Raw genomic sequence first — 24,846 nt, 5'->3', positions numbered from 1 at the left:
ACGTAGTAACAAAATTGCGATGACTGCAAAACCTGGACTTAGCAAGGGTTGACTTCGCAAGAGAGAAGGCACAGGTGTGGATATGATCATCGAAGACATCGAGATAGTTGTTCAAGCTTCTTCGAATTCTTTGTAGCAAAACAGTTGGATGACGCATAGTGATGGAAAGGTGCAGAGATTCTCATAAATGAATAACAGCAAATAATAGTTTCTGCTCGGAGTCATAAGAAAGTATAGATTCACAACAGTAGGTCAATATAAACTCCGTTGAAGACGTAAATTTGACGAATTTTCGCCCATAGGGCTTTGTCAAGTCAATACATTTGACACTTTATTTTGAAGCAGATCAAAATAAAAGATGCGTCGTCACTGTGATGGTAGCGCGTCCATAACAAGATGCGCACAAACACAAAAAGCGCACAAGGGCGCACATAGACAAATAGCGCACAAGGTAGGACGTCACAAAGAAAACTAGGAAGGTAAGGAAAATACAAGAAGCGTACAAAATAGGACGTCACAAAGAACAAAGAGAAAGCACGTCACAAAGCAAGGAGGTAGAAAATTGCAGATGAGAGAGAGAGAAAGAGAGAGAGGGAGAAGGAAACGAAGATAAAAAAGAAGGATTATTCCCTAACGGAGAAAGAACGGAAAGAAACATTCAGTCCATTGGGGTGAAGGCAGCCGAGGCGATAGATTAGTTGCTCTTCTCGTAGTTTGCGGATTTCGTCTGGGCCATTATGACAGGTCGTCATTACACCGATCTTCAGGTGGTTGATGGTGTGCCCGGGCCGGTTGAAGTGCTGGGCCACTGGAAGTCCCGGTGTATTGAGCCTTACTGATCGGAGGTGTTCGGTTGCGCGGTCTGCTAGTCTCCGTTTCGTCTCACCTATGTACATCTTGTGGCAGGCTGTACAAGTGATCGCGTAGACCACATTCTCAACGGTACAGGTGAACCGATCGCGAACAACCCAGGTGTATTTAGGACCTTTGATGTGTGCTGCCCTATCCACATGGCTACATGTGTTGCACCTTCTCCTTCCACAGGGATGGGTACCGCATTCCAAATCTGCTTCTGACTGTGCCTGGACCTTCAACCCCGTGTGGACCAACAGATCCCGTAGACTCCGGTCCTTCTTGTATGCTACGAGAGGAGGCTCTTTGAAGATTTCCTTGGTGGATGCATCTTCCTGTAAGATGTGTGTGTTGTCCATAATGGTAGAAACGAGCTTTTGCGTTGATGGGTGATATGTCAACACTAGTGGTACTCTGTCGCTGTTACGTTGTCTCCTCGGTTCCAGGGCTTCTTGCCGGCTCAAGCTAGACACTTTTCTTGTCGCCTTCTTGACAACCTGTTCAGGGTAGCCACGCCGTTCAAAGAAACCGGCCATTTCACGCGATTTCTGTTGGAAGTCTTCATCATCACTGCAGAGACGGCGGAGTCTAGTGAGTTGGGAGAACGGTATTGAGCGTTTGCAGCTGGGTGGGTGAGATGATGAGTAGTTCAGATAGCAATGCGCATCAGTAGGCTTGTAGTGTACGCTTGTCTTTATTCGATCTCCTTCTAGGCTGAGTTCAATGTCCAGGAATGCGATCGAGTCAGCGGAAATTTCATGTGTGAATTTCAGTGAGTTATGGAAGTTGTTGAAGTGGTTGATCAGCTCATTCAGGTGTTCGAGGGAGCAGGATGCAACTCCGACGTAGTCGTCGATGTACCTCTTTAGAAGCAGCGGTTTGGGGCCTTGGAAACTCCTTATAATTTGCTCCTCGATGAAACCTATGAAAAGGCAGGCGTACGAAGGGCCCATTTTAGTTCCCATGGCAACTCCCTTCTTCTGATGGTAGAAATTTCCATTGAACTGGAAGGTGGAAAGTCCCAGCACTAGCTCCGCAAGACGCAGGATGGTGGTGTCATCTGGCCGGTCAGGAGACGGGAACTTCCGCAAGAAATGCTGTATTGCCTGTAGGCCCTCCTTCTGAGGGATATTAGTGTAGAGAGAAGAAACATCCATGGTAAACAGATATTGGGGGCCTTGTGCTGAGAGCTTCAGAGTTTCAAAGATACGGAGGGCGTCCGAAGAGTCCTTCACGTATGTATCCAGCTGTGCAACAAGAGGGGAGAGTATGCCATCTAGGTATTGGCTTATCAGCTCCGTCGGGCATCCTATGGTAGAAACTATTGGTCTGCCGGGGTTTCCCTCTTTGTGGATTTTAGGAAGAAGGTAGAAGGTTGGAACGCGAGGGGACTTTTGACAAAGGTTCGATGCCGATGATGGGAGAGCGTTACTCCTGATAAGATCCGTAACTGTGTCTTTAACGATCTGGTTATGATCGCTTGTTGGACTCTTCGGACGCCCTCCGTATCTTTGAAACTCTGAAGCTCTCAGCACAAGGCCCCCAATATCTGTTTACCATGGATGTTTCTTCTCTCTACACTAATATCCCTCAGAAGGAGGGCCTACAGGCAATACAGCATTTCTTGCGGAAGTTCCCGTCTCCTGACCGGCCAGATGACACCACCATCCTGCGTCTTGCGGAGCTAGTGCTGGGACTTTCCACCTTCCAGTTCAATGGAAATTTCTACCATCAGAAGAAGGGAGTTGCCATGGGAACTAAAATGGGCCCTTCGTACGCCTGCCTTTTCATAGGTTTCATCGAGGAGCAAATTATAAGGAGTTTCCAAGGCCCCAAACCGCTGCTTCTAAAGAGGTACATCGACGACTACGTCGGAGTTGCATCCTGCTCCCTCGAACACCTGAATGAGCTGATCAACCACTTCAACAACTTCCATAACTCACTGAAATTCACACATGAAATTTCCGCTGACTCGATCGCATTCCTGGACATTGAACTCAGCCTAGAAGGAGATCGAATAAAGACAAGCGTACACTACAAGCCTACTGATGCGCATTGCTATCTGAACTACTCATCATCTCACCCACCCAGCTGCAAACGCTCAATACCGTTCTCCCAACTCACTAGACTCCGCCGTCTCTGCAGTGATGATGAAGACTTCCAACAGAAATCGCGTGAAATGGCCGGTTTCTTTGAACGGCGTGGCTACCCTGAACAGGTTGTCAAGAAGGCGACAAGAAAAGTGTCTAGCTTGAGCCGGCAAGAAGCCCTGGAACCGAGGAGACAACGTAACAGCGACAGAGTACCACTAGTGTTGACATATCACCCATCAACGCAAAAGCTCGTTTCTACCATTATGGACAACACACACATCTTACAGGAAGATGCATCCACCAAGGAAATCTTCAAAGAGCCTCCTCTCGTAGCATACAAGAAGGACCGGAGTCTACGGGATCTGTTGGTCCACACGGGGTTGAAGGTCCAGGCACAGTCAGAAGCAGATTTGGAATGCGGTACCCATCCCTGTGGAAGGAGAAGGTGCAACACATGTAGCCATGTGGATAGGGCAGCACACATCAAAGGTCCTAAATACACCTGGGTTGTTCGCGATCGGTTCACCTGTACCGTTGAGAATGTGGTCTACGCGATCACTTGTACAGCCTGCCACAAGATGTACATAGGTGAGACGAAACGGAGACTAGCAGACCGCGCAACCGAACACCTCCGATCAGTAAGGCTCAATACACCGGGACTTCCAGTGGCCCAGCACTTCAACCGGCCCGGGCACACCATCAACCACCTGAAGATCGGTGTAATGACGACCTGTCATAATGGCCCAGACGAAATCCGCAAACTACGAGAAGAGCAACTAATCTATCGCCTCGGCTGCCTTCACCCCAATGGACTGAATGTTTCTTTCCGTTCTTTCTCCGTTAGGGAATAATCCTTCTTTTTTATCTTCGTTTCCTTCTCCCTCTCTCTCTTTCTCTCTCTCTCATCTGCAATTTTCTACCTCCTTGCTTTGTGACGTGCTTTCTCTTTGTTCTTTGTGACGTCCTATTTTGTACGCTTCTTGTATTTTCCTTACCTTCCTAGTTTTCTTTGTGACGTCCTACCTTGTGCGCTATTTGTCTATGTGCGCCCTTGTGCGCTTTTTGTGTTTGTGCGCATCTTGTTATGGACGCGCTACCATCACAGTGACGACGCATCTTTTATTTTGATCTGCTTCAAAATAAAGTGTCAAATGTATTGACTTGACAAAGCCCTATGGGCGAAAATTCGTCAAATTTACGTCTTCAACGGAGTTTATATTGACCTACTGTTGTGAATCTATACTTTCTTATGACTCCGAGCAGAAACTATTATTTGCTGTTATTCATTTATGAGAATCTCTGCACCTTTCCATCACTATGCGTCATCCAACTGTTTTGCTACAAAGAATTCGAAGAAGCTTGAACAACTATCTCGATGTCTTCGATGATCATATCCACACCTGTGCCTTCTCTCTTGCGAAGTCAACCCTTGCTAAGTCCAGGTTTTGCAGTCATCGCAATTTTGTTACTACGTGTCTTCGTCAACATGTCATACCCACTGGTTTTCGCATCCCCACCCGTCCATGTCTTGGCAGGATAAGCGACGCTACGATCAACTTCAACCTGCAGCAATGCTCTCGCCGTCTGATGAGACTTGCAATTCAATCATTCCAACGTGAGATACAACATCACAGCCTCGAGATGAACAGGGAGAACAATCTACTCCGACAACTATGCTGTCTAGACCAGCTTTCATACATCCGGACTTTCATACATGACTGCAATCGTGAGTACTACACTTGCCTTCAGTTCCACAAAAATAAGAAACTCTCTTCCTTGTTCTACCCCGGGGCTAATCGACTTTCTGACACTAATGCCGAACATCACAGTATCAAAGAGAGTGCGAATGGGACACAAGAGCACGTTATTTCTGATGAAAGCAAACCTTCGTCTCATCGTCTAGTTGTAACGATTCCTGAGGATCTACAGCTTGATGAAGGTGAACGCGCTCTTCTTTCGAGAGGCTTGACATTCGTTCCTAAACGGAAATCTGTGAATGATTTCGAGGTGCGACGTGACTTCGAGAGCTTCGCACGTCGTCTGCGGCTAAAAGCACACTTTGCTCATAAGAATAGTGAAACTGATCAAGCTGACCGTGGAACAAATGACTCAGCAGATCTTACCCAACAACCATCATGTCCATCGTTTGAATCTCTACAACCGAAGCGTTCTACTTGGACTCCATCTGAAGGTGAGAACCCCAATCTCGATCGCTTTATCAGTAAATGTAGGATGGATGTCAACAACGTACACTCATCCTGTACTCAGTCTCGAACTAACATCACTGAGAAGGAAGAAAAAGCGCTCAAGTCCCTGAGGAAGAACACCAACTACATCATAAAACCGGCCGACAAAGGAGGAGCCGTCGTCGTATGGCGACGTGACTTATACATCGCCGAGGCTGAGCGTCAACTAAACAATCCAACTTTCTATGAAAAGGTAGACAGGGATCCAACAAGCGATCATAACCAGATCGTTAAAGACACAGTTACGGATCTTATCAGGAGTAACGCTCTCCCATCATCGGCATCGAACCTTTGTCAAAAGTCCCCTCGCGTTCCAACCTTCTACCTTCTTCCTAAAATCCACAAAGAGGGAAACCCCGGCAGACCAATAGTTTCTACCATAGGATGCCCGACGGAGCTGATAAGCCAATACCTAGATGGCATACTCTCCCCTCTTGTTGCACAGCTGGATACATACGTGAAGGACTCTTCGGACGCCCTCCGTATCTTTGAAACTCTGAAGCTCTCAGCACAAGGCCCCCAATATCTGTTTACCATGGATGTTTCTTCTCTCTACACTAATATCCCTCAGAAGGAGGGCCTACAGGCAATACAGCATTTCTTGCGGAAGTTCCCGTCTCCTGACCGGCCAGATGACACCACCATCCTGCGTCTTGCGGAGCTAGTGCTGGGACTTTCCACCTTCCAGTTCAATGGAAATTTCTACCATCAGAAGAAGGGAGTTGCCATGGGAACTAAAATGGGCCCTTCGTACGCCTGCCTTTTCATAGGTTTCATCGAGGAGCAAATTATAAGGAGTTTCCAAGGCCCCAAACCGCTGCTTCTAAAGAGGTACATCGACGACTACGTCGGAGTTGCATCCTGCTCCCTCGAACACCTGAATGAGCTGATCAACCACTTCAACAACTTCCATAACTCACTGAAATTCACACATGAAATTTCCGCTGACTCGATCGCATTCCTGGACATTGAACTCAGCCTAGAAGGAGATCGAATAAAGACAAGCGTACACTACAAGCCTACTGATGCGCATTGCTATCTGAACTACTCATCATCTCACCCACCCAGCTGCAAACGCTCAATACCGTTCTCCCAACTCACTAGACTCCGCCGTCTCTGCAGTGATGATGAAGACTTCCAACAGAAATCGCGTGAAATGGCCGGTTTCTTTGAACGGCGTGGCTACCCTGAACAGGTTGTCAAGAAGGCGACAAGAAAAGTGTCTAGCTTGAGCCGGCAAGAAGCCCTGGAACCGAGGAGACAACGTAACAGCGACAGAGTACCACTAGTGTTGACATATCACCCATCAACGCAAAAGCTCGTTTCTACCATTATGGACAACACACACATCTTACAGGAAGATGCATCCACCAAGGAAATCTTCAAAGAGCCTCCTCTCGTAGCATACAAGAAGGACCGGAGTCTACGGGATCTGTTGGTCCACACGGGGTTGAAGGTCCAGGCACAGTCAGAAGCAGATTTGGAATGCGGTACCCATCCCTGTGGAAGGAGAAGGTGCAACACATGTAGCCATGTGGATAGGGCAGCACACATCAAAGGTCCTAAATACACCTGGGTTGTTCGCGATCGGTTCACCTGTACCGTTGAGAATGTGGTCTACGCGATCACTTGTACAGCCTGCCACAAGATGTACATAGGTGAGACGAAACGGAGACTAGCAGACCGCGCAACCGAACACCTCCGATCAGTAAGGCTCAATACACCGGGACTTCCAGTGGCCCAGCACTTCAACCGGCCCGGGCACACCATCAACCACCTGAAGATCGGTGTAATGACGACCTGTCATAATGGCCCAGACGAAATCCGCAAACTACGAGAAGAGCAACTAATCTATCGCCTCGGCTGCCTTCACCCCAATGGACTGAATGTTTCTTTCCGTTCTTTCTCCGTTAGGGAATAATCCTTCTTTTTTATCTTCGTTTCCTTCTCCCTCTCTCTCTTTCTCTCTCTCTCATCTGCAATTTTCTACCTCCTTGCTTTGTGACGTGCTTTCTCTTTGTTCTTTGTGACGTCCTATTTTGTACGCTTCTTGTATTTTCCTTACCTTCCTAGTTTTCTTTGTGACGTCCTACCTTGTGCGCTATTTGTCTATGTGCGCCCTTGTGCGCTTTTTGTGTTTGTGCGCATCTTGTTATGGACGCGCTACCATCACAGTGACGACGCATCTTTTATTTTGATCTGCTTCAAAATAAAGTGTCAAATGTATTGACTTGACAAAGCCCTATGGGCGAAAATTCGTCAAATTTACGTCTTCAACGGAGTTTATATTGACCTACTGTTGTGAATCTATACTTTCTTATGACTCCGAGCAGAAACTATTATTTGCTGTTATATATATATATATATATATATTTATATATATACATATATATATATATATATATATACGGTAATATAATATATATATATATATATATATATATATATATATATTCATGCAAAACCATGAGATTTATCAGGTACAAATGAACAATATCTGTCCTGTTTGTTTTTCTTTGGAGGTCTGAGTTTCGGGAACTTTCGATCCTTCAGGGTACGGAAAGTGCGTCAGTGCTTGTTTGCTTTTGTTTTCTTTATTTCTTTTTCTAAACTCATAGAGCAATTAAATGACATTGACTCATTAGGCTATTAGGACACAGCCAAACAGGTCGGCGCATCAGCAACATTAATGCGCAAATTTGGATGTATTATTAAATCGTGGATGTGGAAAATCCGTTTCCTGATTAAGAGTGTATAGGAGTAGTCCCCCCCCCCCCTTCGCTCAGGGTGTTTTATTACGGTGCTTTATTACGGTACTTTGAACATGAAATGAGACGCCGTCGTTTTGATGCGACATTAAGAGCAATTAATTATTTGATAAACCGATGAAACTCGGAACATCGAATTAATCTAATGACTCTTCGAATGTGTTAGCATCCCGCCAGATATACATAAATCCTTGTCCCAAGGGGACATTCTGTATGTCTCGATACGACACAAAATGAAAAAGAAGCAAGAAAAAAAAAGGGGGAAAAACAAGGAAAAAATGGACGATTGGCGTGACGGCATCACGTGCGATCGTAAATTTTACAAAGGGTTGCTTATGGAATTGTAAAGACTGTCTTTTCCTCGAGTCTGGAGAGCTGATGAATGATTTAGTAAGCAATTATAATGATGGCCTTCTTGACCTAGTCTCCGTGCCAGGCTGATTGTAGTTATGAATTGATTCGATTCGATGGCTTTGAGTTGATTTTTAGCAGAAATGATATCATGCGGGTCTATATATTTTTTTTTCTTCCAAGAAAATGTTATGTTATCCTTGTGCCAGAACGTATATAAAAAAGGTGATATGCTGGGTTTGAACACTGAAAATGTTTGGGTAATTGCCAGTGCATAGTTCAGAGTTTCACGCTTGTTCTAACGGTATTTCTGTCCACTTTTATCATAACTGTCATCTGTGATGTTACGAAAGGAAATCCAAACGCATAGTTGTTCACTTGAAAGCAACAGTGATAATGGAACGCATAAAACATGGCCTATCTAAGCTACCTGCCTAAGTAGTCATGTAGAAACTCAGTCGAAATCTGCCTGGCGGGAGTTTCCCCAAATTTTTGGCTTATTTTGATATCGTATCAGGTATTTTGCGGGCATCATTTCTTGTTTTTGTTTTTCTCTGTATCCCTAAATTTTTAGGCAAAAGATGAAACTCTCTGCCAGAGTGTTTATAACGCGATTTCAACTTGAACAGGCAAAATTCTATTCAACGAAATCAGGGGTCGCTTTGCTGTCACGTGACAACGCAACCTGTACACGAGTGGTTTTATAAAGTGCACCTTCAAGTTTGCGCACGTACATGTGCAATACTCGTAGGTCTAACCCTGGATAATACGCGTCAGACAGCTAACCTTAATGGAATATGTACGTGTGTGCTTCCCTTCTGCTCAAAAGTGATGAAAGCAACGACTTCACGAGTTCTTGTGTAGTCAGGTCTTGCGGGTTTATGACACGCGCCAACGATCGCGTCTTCAAAGTTTATGGGATATTGACTGCATCGTGGGCCACTATACTTGCCGTATTTATTATAGATCGTTTGTATAGTCTGGCGGAGGAAAAAATATTCTCATGTTCTCATATAGGAAAAAAAAGTTGCTTGGAGACGAAATTTTGAGGGGGAAAAAACTTGCCATTTGCCAACTTGCCGTTCTTAACTGGCGATGTGCAAAATAAGATGGCTGTGTGATTAAACATTACCTTGTCTAAGGATTTCCAGTCAGTTGAAGAATCCTTTTAAAAAATATTTCCGTATAGCTATATATGTGTATATATATATTATATATATGTGTGTATATGTATATGTATATATATCTGCCCTATATCTTGCTGAGTTTCTTCAAGTAAATAATAGACTAAGGTATCCGCAGAAGTCAACAACTTTTCTCATCCTGTCAAAACAGTTCCGTTTACCTTCGTAACGCCCATAAATTTACGTGGCAAATTTGGGTGTATATCTTATTTTGCACGCGTTGAGGGGACCGTAGACCAAGCAACTCGTCTGGTAGTTCGTCGACAACGTCAAGTTGCTTGCATGGCGAGCGTGGCGAAATGCTTAATGAACCAAACCAAGAAGAACGTGAGATTTTGTTCGTCAACTTCGTCTTCTTCAAAAATATCACACACACATGGACACACACACACACACACACACACACACACAGAAAAAGTTTTGATAAGTTGATTCCTCGAATGAAAATTCTGGACATTTTGCATGACGTGTCTATCAAGTCCGAATCTCTATATTTTGCTTTGTATAGGTTGAATGAACTCTAATATGAGTTTAGTCAACTTATCCCATGAATTTGCATATAATGTTGATGTCATTAACTGCAGGTGGTGGTGGTCCTAAGATCGTGGGACCAGAGCCAAAGTTTGTACCACATTTCTCCTTCTTTCTGTCTCGCTCTCTTGAAAAATGACGTGATAAAGTTGACGCATTTAGGCAATCGCTTAACTGCTAATGTTTCTCGTTTAGAGCTGCCATTATTGTGTGTTCCACGAAGACGTGACCACACACTCAGGGATGCCGCCATGTTGGAAACGTAATGAACATGAGAACATTATTAGGCCCTAACAGCAACATTAGAATAATGCCAAAGTGACATCGTTAAAAAAAAAGAGGAAATCATTCATGGCCGCTAATATATTCACGGATACACTATAAGGATGTGGATTTGTTGGGATTTCGAGACATTGCAAATTGAAAAGTACTGATCGCCAACAAATATGAAACAAAGAGAAGAATTTGAAGCCTTTAATCTCAATTGTCGCAAGACAAACAAGCACAAAAAACAAGAACTTTTATGAGAAAGAATCGGGTCAATTCACCAGCCCTGTGTGTGTGGGGGGGGGGGGGGAGGGGGAGGGGTGGAGAACAAAATCTCCTTTTATTGCAGCAGGAACCAGACAGTGGGAGTATACAACGAAATGTTTCCACAATGTTCCCAAAAATAATTGGGAGAATTCATTAGTATTCAGAAGATATTGATGTAAAGCTGCCTTGGGATCCATCGTCCTACTTCTTCGTCCACTGTGATCACTGACGCTTTCACAGCCAGAATGTGGGCGGTCACGGCACGACCCCCTTTCTATCTTGGTTAGATAAATACAATTCTGTAACTGTCTCGTACTCGTGCATGGCAAAGGGCATTGGAAAGTGTTCGAGACCGTTGTTTTGGGTAGACGGAGACATAGAAGTGATCTTCGAGTCCTCGCTGTTGCAGATCACCTGGAAATGTTTGTTCATTGTGGTGTGGTCCTGAGCATTCTCGCATTGACGTTAGCCGCACCGTATCGGGGATTTGAAACTCGATCTGATCTATTCCTTTGGGGGAGACGAGCCCATTAATAAGTAAGGGTATATCTCATGAAAGTAATATGACGTAATGATCTCGCTGCGCGCGTATCCTTAAATCGGCCCTACCGGCGCGCCTGAATACTGCATGAAACAGCTGCCAGCGCGGGCAGTTTGTGTTGTCGTTGTTGTTGTTTCTCATATTTGCTGTAGGCAGAGGCGACGGATGGAAGTCTTGCTCAGACCACGTATTTCTCGATCATAATCATCTTTTGAAATAGTGAAGAAAACATTCACAGTATTGCGCGCTTGTAGGCAAACATCAATTTAATGCCTTCCACGATGTTACGACAGGTGTTTGAGTCCAAACAGTCAACGAAGATTTCACGTGAGGTCAAAGACATTAGGGACAAACTGCCTGTGTATTCCTAATTGGCGAAAACTTTTGTGTAATTCCAGTCTTGTGAAGAAGGAGCTTACTTCGAACCCACGTTCGCCATGAATGTGCGGAATTTCATGTGTTGGAGATGATATTTCGATATAAGCTTTATAAGATGTTCAATCTTGGTGAACGGAAAAGCTTACTAAGTGGTTATCAGTGATGCCGGTCATAATGGAAGTGATGAAGATTATTGTGGTAAAATTCATTATCTGCTTACAATGGCAAGAATTTTTATATCAATGGTAGTGACGTTAAAAAGAAGCATAGACGGTTTCAATAATGTAATCTGTAATAATCTTTTATAATGTAATCTAATAATGTGTTAATATCTACTGCGGATAACAACTGTTTTGAGTGCACTTTTACCTATGTTCTTGGCACTAACGGTTTATGTGTAGGCGTACGGTGCAATTTGAGGAAAAAGTATGTCAACAAACAACCACGTCATTACATTAACGCTTTGCATTGTCGCTCCGACCCCCCACACTTTAAATATTGCGTGCATTTATAGGTTTTTATGCCCAACGATGTCACTGACAAAATATGACATTATATCCAAAACATCGTGATGAATTTTAAAACCCCCTTCCTCTTCAACGGAGCCAAACTCATTTTCGTCTTGAGATGAAATGACTTTAAACGTTGCTAAAAAAGAAAAAAAAATGCAACTTGCATCCCACGCCGAGTTGAAGGTAGTAGCCAACTTTATGGACAGCCAGACATTCACGATCAACGTGTGCGTGGCCTCGCGTTGCCGATTGACAGGGAGGCAGATAGGGCGGATTTACGTCATGAACCATGTCCGATTATCGAAAAGGTTGCGTCGCAGTCACGTTTCTTAGATTTGGTAGATATCTCTGATCTTATCAACATACCCACTAGATTTACACGAATGCACGTTCACATACACACACACACACACACATACACATTACACACCAACATACAGGGATTTTTCAAGACATCATCCACAACATAACTTTATATCTGCAAAAACATTTTTTTTTTTCTGTTGGCCATTAATACCTCTCTGCATTACTGCTCGTTGTTCTTTTTAATTATTGCTATAGTGATAGTAGCAGTAGTAGTAGCAGTAGTAGTAGCAGTAATAGTAATAGTAATAGTAATAGCAATAGCAATAGTAATAGTAATAGCAATAGTAATAGTGGTAGTAGTAGTAGGATAGTAGTAGTAGTTGTTGTTGTTGTTAATGATGCTAATGTTTGTTCCATAGTTTCAGTATGTCAGTCAACTATTTCTAGCTGTAACTTGTTGACAAGAAAGGGTGAAATATGAATATTGGTGCAGTTTAATGACATAGCTATTGATTATAATTAAGGCCAGTAACTTATCAAAATACCTCAAGAACACCATATATATATATATATATAACCTTTCTGAATAGTTTTTTTTTTCTTCTCCTACCCTCCCATTGTTTGCCCACCCTTCAATCTGAACCGTTAATGGCTGCGAATCACGTGACATTTTCGCTCCACCAATCTCCGCACATTGAGGCCGCGCGGAAGATGATCAAATGATGATGCCAATGATGTAGCAAATTGCGCGCGCTACTATTTATCATATACCCCACCGGATCAATCAAACTACTTCCAAAAGCGCAAACTTCCCTCGCGAGTCGTGCCATTCTCTGATTACCAAAGATATACATACCTAGAATGACACGTCGGACGTGCAGTTACAAACCACAACTATTATATCTGATATGCCATTCTCGCTCTACTTCAAAAGCTGATACGGTGCTTCCAGTCTTTAAAACCCCCTTGAATGATCGTCCTGTGAAAAGGGTACTCTTGGAGTATGTATAGGAAACCATGTCAGCAAACCACATGAATTTGGAAGGATCGAAGTATGCCAGTTTCATGAGATACAATCAATCTGCGCTGAGAGTGATATCGACTTCATGAGATTTTGTTTCTTAAAAGACGTTTGATTAACTCCCAAAGCATTATTATTGATAACACCCGACTCAGAAGATTGTAAATGCATGTTAACTTGCGTTGGTCCATGACATCCTCAACATCACTCATATGTTGCAAAATGAATATCCTAATATACGTGCCCTGTATATTTTATTTTATGATTTTTTTTTTCTTCACATCACTCGGATACGCCAAGAAAAAAAAAAACACTTCCAAACCAAAATTCTGCCAGTTACACAATCTGCCAATCATTGCTAAAATACCACCATGATAAAAGGAAAAAGATTGCAGGGAAACATACAAGTTATGCCCTGTCTAAGGGGAAGGTGCACTTCAGTGTTACTCTTTGTAGTCTTACTTTTGTTACTCATATCAATACTCTAATATATCAACAATTGGGAGATAACGTCGCTGGCATACAGAATCTTGGTTTGTTTGTTTGTTTGTTGTTGTTTTTTTGCATATCCAACTAATCTGAAGAAAAATATCTGAAGAGGAATATTATTTTAGAATATATGGCACATAAATCATTTAGATCTTCTTTTGGCTATTATGAGCGATGATGAGGTTATTATGAATCAATACAAGTCAATGTGTATTTCTAATGCATACCGAGTAGTTCTAGCACATTATTGTTACGCATTCCTCAAACCAGAGGTATATGACATTGTTTTCAGACGCCAGGGAATTGGAACCTATTAAAGAGACTGCACTATTATCAAATAAAGCGATGATCCACTGGGGAACAAGACTACCTATTGTGTTAATCATGATTATGAAATCGATCGAGACAGGACGAAATCGATCATTTTCTTAGAACATAGACGGGATAGCAAGACAGAGGGCGCCGTATAGATGAACAATAAACAAAATGAAAAACATCATTATTCTGAGCAACATTTCAAGAGACCTTTTGTGATACTGAATACAAAAAAGCAGCTGGTATTAAATTTGCAAAACACAATAGTCGACCTTTAAAAAAAAATTCCACTGCCCCATCCTACTCACAAGGGAAGATCGCATTTGTTTACCAACATCATGGGACTTGAAAAGACAAGAAAAACAGCAAGCTGTAAATATTCCGGCTTTTGTGGGTTGACAAATTATGTCCTCCTAAACCAGTGCCTGCACTATTTAATTGATACCCATCGAATTCCAAATCCAATATGACTTTCATGCCGCTATTTGTTCATTCTTATTCTGCTCGGTACACCACGGTCCTGCAATCAATCAAAATTTATATCAATTAAGAGGTATTCCTGGAAGTTAATCAATCAATACTTCTTCCTTTTTTCTTGTTCTTTTGCCTTTCCTTCTTTTTTTTTTCAAGATTTCAGTGGTATCGTCCACTCGCGAATCTTGTAGGTAGATCTGATTTATTTCCATCCAGTTACTGATGAACGACATTCATCAAATGTTGATATATCTCCATGGTACCAGCCCCGCCCCCCGTCCCTGCCCATCTATCTTATGTTATGTGTGTGCGTATGCGTGCGCGCGCGCGCGTGTGTTATGTATTTTGAGTAAATGAAATAGATATTAATATTATTATATTGGTATATGCTTACAATATGAGAGAATGTTCGTGATTTACCATTGAAGAATACGGAATAGAATAAACACACCGTGGCATAGTCTCTATGAGGTTCCTCTTCTACATGTGTCTTTCGTTCTCGCCAGAATAATATAAAGTTTTGTTGGCGTTTTTTTATATATCTTGCGCACTGTAAGTTAAATAAATTGTTTCCTATCCTTGATTTATCATATTTCCTATCTTTCCCCTCCCTCCCTCCTTCCTTTTCTCATAAGAATTAAAAGTCATGGTCAACTATGTCATACTAAGTTGTCACAAATAGAGGTAAATGATAAGAAAAGGTACAGTTCGTGTCACAACGAACAAGATATGTGTGGAATTACTATTTACAGGTTTAGAAATTATAAGCCATCCATAATCATTGAACCCCTGGCCTTTAATTTGCTACTACAGCAGTATCTGATTATTTGAAGATGAATAAAGATATATCCACCGATGGGCAATATTTTTGCAGATACAATAGTAATTGTATGCAATCTGATTATCATGCAACAATTCTTTCCGGTCGCTTACTTTCACATTAAAGTAAACAATAAGAATTGTGGATTTTTAGCTACGCTTGCCAATGACCTAATGTTCAAAGCAAACATAACCATAATTCGCAACATGTAAGTATATTATCATAAATTTTACTAATCACAATTTCTAATCATCAACAAAATGAATTGCGCTCAACTCCCTTCTACACGCGTTGAAATGATAGACGTACGTTCACTCCTCAACCATGCTATACTCTCTCCTTGATCTCGGAGCAAGTGTCTCAGATCTGCTGTAGGACGCACTGAGCATCCGTTCATTTTCTACACTGGAGAGCGATTCTTGAAGTTACCGATGTCGCGGTAAGGGCATAACGACGCAACCGAAGCACCCTCGGGCTGGCTGAGGGGGGTATACCACTTGATTCATGTCCCGACACTCGACTGTGAAGGAGTGAATTTATGCCGCTCGCAGCGCCGAGGAGGCAGGCTTGACGACGAATTTATACGACATGCTTCTCGTTCGATTGATAGCCAAGCAAGTCTTGTCTTTTCTCCTTCAAGACGTTTTGATTACACAGTTTGTGCACCACTTCAGGAGTAAGTCAGCTTTGATATCAATGGCAACACTGACTGACTCCTTTACAGTTGTTATGCGAGGAAAGAAAAACTGTAAAGCTGATGAAACAACTTCTGTAAACAATTTTGAATTTCGAAGCCCAGTCTTGACACAAACTAGGCACACACTTGGGAATGATCGCGATGTACTTCCATTTACTGTCATGTATACATAGGCGGCGATCCGGGGTGGGGGAGGGGGATTGGACGGAGAATGTGTCCCCTCCCCCCCCCCTACTCGATTTTTTTTTATTAAAAAGCGTAATATTCATTTGTTTGAGAGGTAAATGTGATGGAAATGAATTATCAAACTTTATCAATGCGGGTGGGGGGGGGAAGATTTCAAATCCATCCTTTCCACTTCTTGACATTGATAATTTATGACATGTACCCATCAAAGCAAACACTATGGGAATCTATACAAAAATATACCGCAATGCTCTCATTGTAACCAACATTGTGACTGATTAAAGGTAGTGTAATACATTTACCTTCAAAAGGTAGAACTTATGGTTCACTCAATTATTTTCTGGATATGAAATGATAGGCAAGATTTTAGTTCAGTGACAAATTCTGTATTTTTTGGTGTGATTCATTGTGACGTAATTTTCTGTGATTCAATATGACGTAGGACCAAGCATATTTTTCGTGATATGAGCATAGCCCAACACTACTGTAAACAGACCTTTGTGTTTATATTGAGACAGACTGTTATACATTCCAGTGAAGTATCACCTATTTTATAACTTGTGATCTTGGTAATATTCTATAATTGTAGTTTTTCTCTGTTATTTTCGAGAAATGCGAAAAAAAATATTATTGAAATTGAAATTATTCATATTGATAGATCATTGTAATCATTATCATTATTATTAGTAGTAGTAGTACACTGTAGTAGTATAATAGTAGTATAGTAGTAGTAGTAGTAGTAGTAGTAGTAGTAGTAGATTGTAGTGTGTTTGTTTTGTTTTCATTAATTAGCATTTTCTTTGTTGCAATTATTGTTACCATCATAATGAGAACAAATATCAATATCAACATTAAATACATGAAAACATCTGTCTGCATACAAATATCTATACATAGACACGTCCAATCGTGACGTGCTTGCACACACACAAACATAAACGTACATACGCAAGATCACGCGCATAAACGATCACGTGAGTAGAAAGAACGCTTGTTGCGGAGCGTAATTACGGCTTTCAAACTACAGTACAATATAATAGATCTGTTCTTCGCCAAAGGAGAATAATTGTGTAAATTAGAGCAGGATTACTATAAAGAACGTGATTTCGCCAGGGTAAGATTTCTCAAGGTTTGCTAGTCTGGATAATCATCCGTTTATCATCTATAGCTTTCTAATTATGTCCATTCATCTCACATGGTTCTGCTTTGCGGGCATGTCCAATTTATTTTCAATGACACTTGAAAATAAGTGCCTCATTTCAATAGACACTTTCAGTACACTTATAGGGTAACATTATAGAAAGAAAAGAAGATTGCGATCAGAAAATATCGTTATCCCCCTCCTCATCTCCCATATTTCTTCAAAAGGTGCGTGCAGAAAACACCAGGCCAGTATTATACAGATAGCATGATGCACAATCGTATGATGTGCCGTACTTTTCCACAGCCCCCCATGTCATCTGCGGATAACATTATAATGTAGTCTTTGCTTATGTTGCGGGAAGAGAGTCCTGAAACACTCGAACCATTGCCTACCTAATTAGATCTCGACTGAGTGCGTAATTTTTTCTGCCAGCATTCAGCGAGTTTTTTTGTTGGTATCGTGTTTACTTTGGGCTCTCTGAGGTATACGCCCATGGAGTCTTCTCTTCGTGTTTGCCTCCAGCACTTGGACAAACACAGCTATGATAATGGGTCTCTGTTATCGCCATTCAAAAAAAAAAGAAAAATTAGGAATAAATGACCTTCGGTTCAGTAAGCTTCCTAAGAGAAAGAGAGCAGAACCTATTACAAAAATGACAATGGTGGTTTTTAAGATCGGAAAGCCGTATTGACTGCGGATTCGAACTGCGCCTGTCTTTTTTTTGTGTGTGTTGTTTTTTTTTTGTGTGTTTTTTTTTTTTTTTGCTATCGATAGCTTCATTTCGAATTTTTTGACCTTAAAATAATAGATTGGCGCAAGACGAATAAATGATGCAAAAAAAAAAAAAAAACGATGGTGGATAGTCGTTGGTAACTTTATACACTGAAGTATGATGTCTTGGAACAAAATGATCAGGAAAAGGATTTGCCATAAGTTTACCTTTTCCAAATCTACATTGATAAGAGACTTAGATAAAATGATATTCATTGATACTCCGATATCTTTTACACTGCCTCATCAACCACTGTTTATACCTCCTCATGTCTCAGGTAATTCAAAATATATTGAATGGGATTCAATAAACGCACTACCCAACCTACTTCATTCATCTGAAAGATAGATACTGCCCATCAAATAGCTACAACCCCCACCTCTCTTTCTATTGCGTTGTTAGTACAAAAAGATATGCGAATCACTGCTTTAAAGTGGGGCGACGAATTAACGCCTATCGTCATGTTCAAGGCAAAGTACCTAAAGAGGCAGAGAGTCGATTCAGTCTTAATACGGTCATTGAGTTATAGGAATACGTAAATTCATCGCTAGTTTTTAGTATACAATGTATTTCCAATTTAGCCCCCCCCCCTGGTAAGGACACTATTCTCACCGTAGGCTCAACTATCTGAATTGATAGTATGCAGCAATGTGAATTGACGAAAAGCCGGCGCATGAACTGAAGTCTGAAGAAAATGCAAATGAAAAGCAATTTTATGAATATTATTTTAACTGTGCGCACATTGTGAAAACCTGCTTACACAGACCCGGGGGGGGGGGGGTGGGGAGTAAAAGTGGTCTTCATGCGCAGGCTATATTTTAAGACAGGTTCATTCATACCCATCTTATACACTGAAGGGAAGCAAATTAAGTGGTCTCAATTAATGAGTGCTTTAAGCGCTGGACGCTTAAGCAGATTTAACTTATATGATATGTCATTTATAAAGAACCTTCATATCAATATGATTTAATTTCATTTCTGTTTTTCATTTTCAAAGAAATTATACAATCATAGACACAACATGAATATATATATATATATATATATATATATATATAGATAGATAGATAGATAGATAGATAGATAGATAGATAGATATACATAACATTTCTCTAAACCAATAACAATTTGTGACAGCAAATAACATCAGAACCGTGCATTATTTTCCAATGTTTCTTTACTATCTATAAGCACCGCTATATTATGTACTATACCCCTCCCCACACACACACACAAAATGATTTGATTTTGCCGTTATCAATGCGCGTGCAAATTACAAGTGAATCAAATTTTGGGGGTTGTATGAAAAATTCGAGTGATGGACGTACATTTTGCAAATAACCCCAAATGCCATGCTGTTATCAACGACTGACAAAATACGAACGAAAAATAGCGTGAGACGCCTTTGCCTTTGTTTATATTTTCCATATTGCTGAAGAGGCTTGAACTGCATATACATTCCATCACAGGGGAGATAGAAATTGTTTGTATCGCTATCTAGCAAAGCGGGGGGGGGGGTGCTGACGGCTGGAGTTACGAAAATGATTTGTGTGTTTGGTTCTTTTTCCACGTTTTGCTTTGTTCTATTTCCTCATTTCATTTGGTAAAATATAGATAAAGTAGTAAAAAGGAAATTGTCTTTTGCTAACAATTTCCTTTGACAGCTATCCGTCTCCCTTTTGCAAGAGTGCATTTGTAACGTTGATACATCGAATTGCAATCACACACACACACACACACACAAAGAAAAAATGAAACAAGAATAGTATCGGAAAGCAGCCGCTTGAGAAGAGCCCTCATCTTCATTCGTCGCCGCACAAAGCTATATGATGTTGCGTTTCCTCTCTAAAGAGGAACGCATACACGGAGTTTTCTCAACATTCATGAAGCAGGATCGATACCAGGGTATCGATTAATCCTTGATCACCTAGGAGACTGAATAAACATTCGCCGGATAATTCTGCTTTTCTTACCGATAGCTTCGATTGCACGAAATACTGCACATCAAACATTGTGTGTTGCCGGTTTCATCCATCGCTCCCTTGATTATCGATCGATCTGATTGAGTCATTCCAAATTTATGTAATATCTTTTTTTTTCTTTCAAGTTTATTTACTCTTGGTAATATCGCTTCTCGTTTAATTAAGCATAATTCAACCATATTCAAAGGTTGTTGGAGGCATAGGTCACTTTTGCCATAGATAGGCCTACTTCGTCATAGTTGACGAATTTTCAAAGCGGTATCAGGAGCAATGGAATGCACGCAAAGAGTAGTTTATGTATTCAGTTGGCATTGAATATATAAAACGAAATAAAGAAGAAAAAAAAAGATTGAGTTTTAGGCCCAGTGAAAGCGGTAGCTCAACCAAAGAATCTGGACAGCATACTGAAGACGTTAAGGGTTTCTTCTGCGAAGGCGGCCGCTGTGCATTAAGTCTTCGTTTCTGCATTACTTGAACACTGTCCACTGTCATTCCTTATCTCCACGCACTGATGCGTCTGACCGATCGCACTACCAGAAGCAAGGGACGCGAGGCGGGATTTCAGCGCCGAGTGAGGGAGGGGGAGTGATGGAAGAATATTTGCAGACCGGTGATGATGAGTTCACGCTATAAATAGCATTTCCCCGCGTATTTACTGCGCCCATTTTGATGGGGGACCCATCGATAACCGTATCATCACTTTACTTAGTGAGACAACCATGAGTGGGTGATGAGTGCAGCAGAGTATCGGTTGCCTCTAAGCCCTTTTATACATAGGGTTTTGGTCAACTTCGCTATATCTCGGCGCCATATTGGCGACTATACGAACCGCCCGCGCGCGCAAGGCGAAACTCGCGCGAGCACCAACACGGCACAACCTGACGGAATGTCAAAGTCAAATTGTTAGTTTCCTATGATTGTAGATATAGATGATAACACTACAGGAAGAAAAGAAAATATGTAATAATGTTTAATGCATCTGAAATACAAACAACAAACAACAAACAATAAAAACAGGAATAGAGCGAAAAAGGTAGAAGTGTTGATGGTCACATTAGTTGCAGTAATAAACGTAACTTTAAGTAGTAATGATAAAATATTACGATTATCATCGACGATTTATGTTATTACAATTGTTATTGTTATGATCATAATCAAATCGATTATTATCATAATATCTTTTTAATATCATATTGATTTCATTATCATCACCATTGACCATTAACTTTGTCATCATAATCATTTTTATCATTCTGTCGTGCAAATGTCATATTAGCATTGGTAGAATGGGCTAGCTGTAATGAAAGACAGTAGATGGAAGTCGGGCATTTTTTTTTTTACAGATGCACGTGTGTTGCTGACTAACCCTAATTCCTTTCTTTTTACTCTTTGACACAATGAATAATGTTTTGATGTGCTGTCTTTGATGGGTGACGACGAGGATTGTTTCTGTTTTATAATGATCTAAATAATCCCCATACATACACAACAAGCGAAACCTTCAGTGTTTTGAAAATGACCCAATTTAATGCGAGGTAAGCGATTTAAAAGATCACAGACATCTACTCTCGCCTGACGGCCCGCGTCGAATATGTTTACGGGAATCACGAAGATCTCTCTCTCTCTCTCTCTCTCCCTCTCTCTCTCTCGGAACAGACGATGAGATTCTCTTCCCGACGGCTTATCCAGGATGGCGGAAGGGCGAGTCCCTCCACCCCTGGTCTATTACGTATGTTTAATCCCCCATCTTCGTTCATGATGGCTATTTTTGTCATAAACAGCGTCCGCAGACAACGAGCTCAAAGGAGTTCACTGAAAATAGAACTTTGCAGAGTTTACCACAAAACATACACATCAGAGAACGCTGATCTTGTGGAGAGCAACGCCTTGCTATCCGATTGAGTGTATTGCTCGGTAGTACGAGAGAGAAATATACAGAGAGGGAAAGAAATAGAGAGAAAGACAGAAAGAGCGAGGGAGAGGAAGAGTTTGAGATAAGTATAAAGACAGACTGAGCACTTGGCGCTGAAAAAGATTTGGTAATACGTATAGTTGTAATGTATATCTAGGCGAAAATTGAAAGGGCAGTTTTTATATTAAAATTCATTCACATGATGGTTAACATATATAATACATGTATATACTGCATGATGAGATAGCGACTCATTTGGGTATCTCTATGCTTCCCCCGCTATATGGACAGGTGTTTGACTTTCATGTCCATTGAGGTCATTCCCTGAATTTGCGCTGTACCGAGCAAATTGGTTCGTAGAAGATTGTGGTCGTATTTTATATGGCAGTGGTGGATCCAGGCGGCGGCGCTCCGGGCGCGCTCCCCCTCTTTATTTTTTGTAAAAAAAAAAAAAAAAAATCGGGGGGGGGGGGAGGGGTCGAGTGCGCCCCCTTTAATTTTGTAAAGGCACCTCCCCTTTACGGAATTCCTGGATCCGCCCCTGATACGGTTTATCATTATCATTTCATCCACTGACGGAAGATAAATGGTTGATAGCAAATCTCCTACAGCTGAGAATATGAGAATTAATTATAAGACATACATACGCACACATGCATACACACTTACGCAGACACACGTATATATATATATATATATATATATATATATATATACGGATTTTGTAACAAGAAAGAGATATTAAGTATGAATATTGACATTATAAATCTTGTTGCAAGTAATTCATGGGGGGAATGACATAATTAGAACTAGAACAGAATGAGAAATCTGCCACCTGACTTAGGACAGCAATGACCGAGTTTTCTTGACTCCATCATCCCAGCGAGAGCTCGACCTTAATCACACACCCTCTTATCTCCGTCAACCAACGACAGTCCATTTTTGCGAGTATGTTTTCTCCTCTCAACCCGAGTTTTATCTTGACAGGAATCTTGCATTCGTCAGTGGTCGGTGATGTCGATCACTTTTTAATATCTAATGGCAGCATAAAGTATATCTAGATCAACCCATCATGCAACAGAAGAAGAATTTCTGAGGTTTAACGCTGTATACTTCCAATAAGAGTTTTACAATGATATTCCTTGCTCTTGATTCAGAAGTTAGAGTAAGAATAGTCTGTAATTTCAGCCCTTTGTTCACCCAAAGTTGTTTGGTTTGATCGTGACAGTTTCAAAATCATCTCAATTTCATTGTTCTCAAATCCGCATATTTCTTATTTCTTAGTCCTGATTTTGTGCAGATTTCAAGATTTTGACCAGTTTCATCTAAATGTAAGAGGGCAAGATAATAATTTCTGCAGTTAAGTTATCCCAGGGCTTGATGTGTTTAATACCTGCATCACATCTGTTATAAAATGCTCAATGAATGCTCGATAAACTGTAAATAGATGAAATTTGGATATATAAGGATATTGACTTATTGTTTTTCGAGTGACCCACATTTTACAAGCTCCGCTTCTCAGTAGACCGCTTTTTCCATCACTTCAATTTTGTCATTAAAGCAAATTATGCATTGTTTCTATCTAATTGCATCAAAACTTTGTGATTTTCTTTCGTACAGTTGTTAACAAAATGGTTCAAATGTGTATGCTATTTGTATGACATGTCATTTATTTCATTGGATGGTAATAAATCACAATTTGATATAAAAAATGAATTGAATATGCACACACTGTAGTGGTCAAATAGGTAGCAATGAAATCCTTCTCAATGGATGTGGGATGAAATGAAATAACCATGTGGAGCTGTTTCTAAAAGTCGTGGCAGAATATCGCTTTTGAAGTTAATAAACGTAAAGAATCTTTCTTTATAAAGACTTCATTTTAGAACTCCTGATACGTTGAGAGGCTCCAAGAAATAATATTGCCACTCAAAAAAGGACAATCACCAGTCAACGATAGATAGATAAATATCATTATTTTTCTTTCTTTCTTTCTGTCTACCTTGACTTGAAACACGTTGTTGCTTCCAGATATTTGGACGTGTTTCCTGCTTCAGGGCAAAACGCTCTCCTCTAATGAATTTCCCTTTTTCTCCCACATTATACCGTCTCCTGGATTAGAAACGTTTTGGCAGTTATATTGGCTGGACATGAGCGACTCTCAATACAGACGTGAAAAGATTGACATTTTCTACCCCATGCCGTCTGTACAAACAACAATTCTATGCTTTGGCGCAATGAACGGTGCATTGGTTAAGAGAGAGAAAGGGTATAGGGGAAGACAAAAAGTTTATCACTTTATAATCATGCAATTGATGGTGAATGTTTGGCGAAGGCGATTTTCAAGAAACTTCTATATCTACACGTAGTAATCCAGTGTCAACCATTTTTCTCACCATATTCCCATGACTTCCATAGCAAAATGTCCAAAATATGGCCTCAAAGGCACCATATTGCAGTTCAGTTCATAATGACTTTGAAAACTCCCGCGCCAAACTTGCCGAGGTTCCATTATGAGTCAGTTCGCGAGAGGATGTTGCTGCTTGTTACTTTTCTCTCAAGACAGTATATCTGACTTGCGTCTTGCAGTGCTCATAGACTTAAGAAATCTATAATGGTAATGATTATGATAACATTAGTAATGATGACAAAGTATGACACTCATGATTTAAATACAGAGGGTTGGTTTTTAATCATAATCATGATGATGATAACTATTTAAATGATAACAGAGGTAA

At 40.9% G+C, this 24,846-nt stretch overlaps 2 protein-coding genes across 2 annotated transcripts; one reads left to right on the top strand and one right to left on the bottom strand.

Moving 5' to 3' along the window:
* Positions 1–623: 623 nt before the first annotated feature.
* LOC139711042 (uncharacterized) lies at positions 624–2,009 on the bottom strand. Its single transcript, XM_071622964.1, has one exon. The coding sequence runs from the start codon at positions 2,007–2,009 to the stop codon at positions 624–626; it is 1,386 nt and encodes a 461-aa protein (XP_071479065.1).
* Positions 2,010–2,410: 401 nt separating this feature from the next.
* On the top strand, positions 2,411–3,796 carry LOC139711040 (uncharacterized). Its single transcript, XM_071622963.1, has one exon. It carries the CDS (start codon positions 2,411–2,413, stop codon positions 3,794–3,796), a length of 1,386 nt encoding a protein of 461 aa, XP_071479064.1.
* Positions 3,797–24,846: the final 21,050 nt, after the last annotated feature.

Source organism: Diadema antillarum, unplaced genomic scaffold (genome assembly GCF_040938485.1).
Source record: "Diadema antillarum isolate AM-2024a unplaced genomic scaffold, OU_Dant_1.0 seq00001605_RagTag, whole genome shotgun sequence".
Taxonomy (NCBI): Eukaryota; Metazoa; Echinodermata; class Echinoidea; order Diadematoida; family Diadematidae; genus Diadema; species Diadema antillarum.
The sequence above is the reverse complement of the archived record's forward strand: the minus strand, read 5'-3'. Positions and strand labels throughout refer to the sequence as shown.

What these genes read in the sequence shown, in the direction of transcription:
- LOC139711040 (XM_071622963.1), top strand. Translation starts at nt 2,411, where the DNA reads ATGGATGTTTCTTCTCTCTACACTAATATCCCTCAGAAGGAGGGCCTA.
- LOC139711042 (XM_071622964.1), bottom strand. Translation starts at nt 2,009, where the DNA reads ATGGATGTTTCTTCTCTCTACACTAATATCCCTCAGAAGGAGGGCCTA.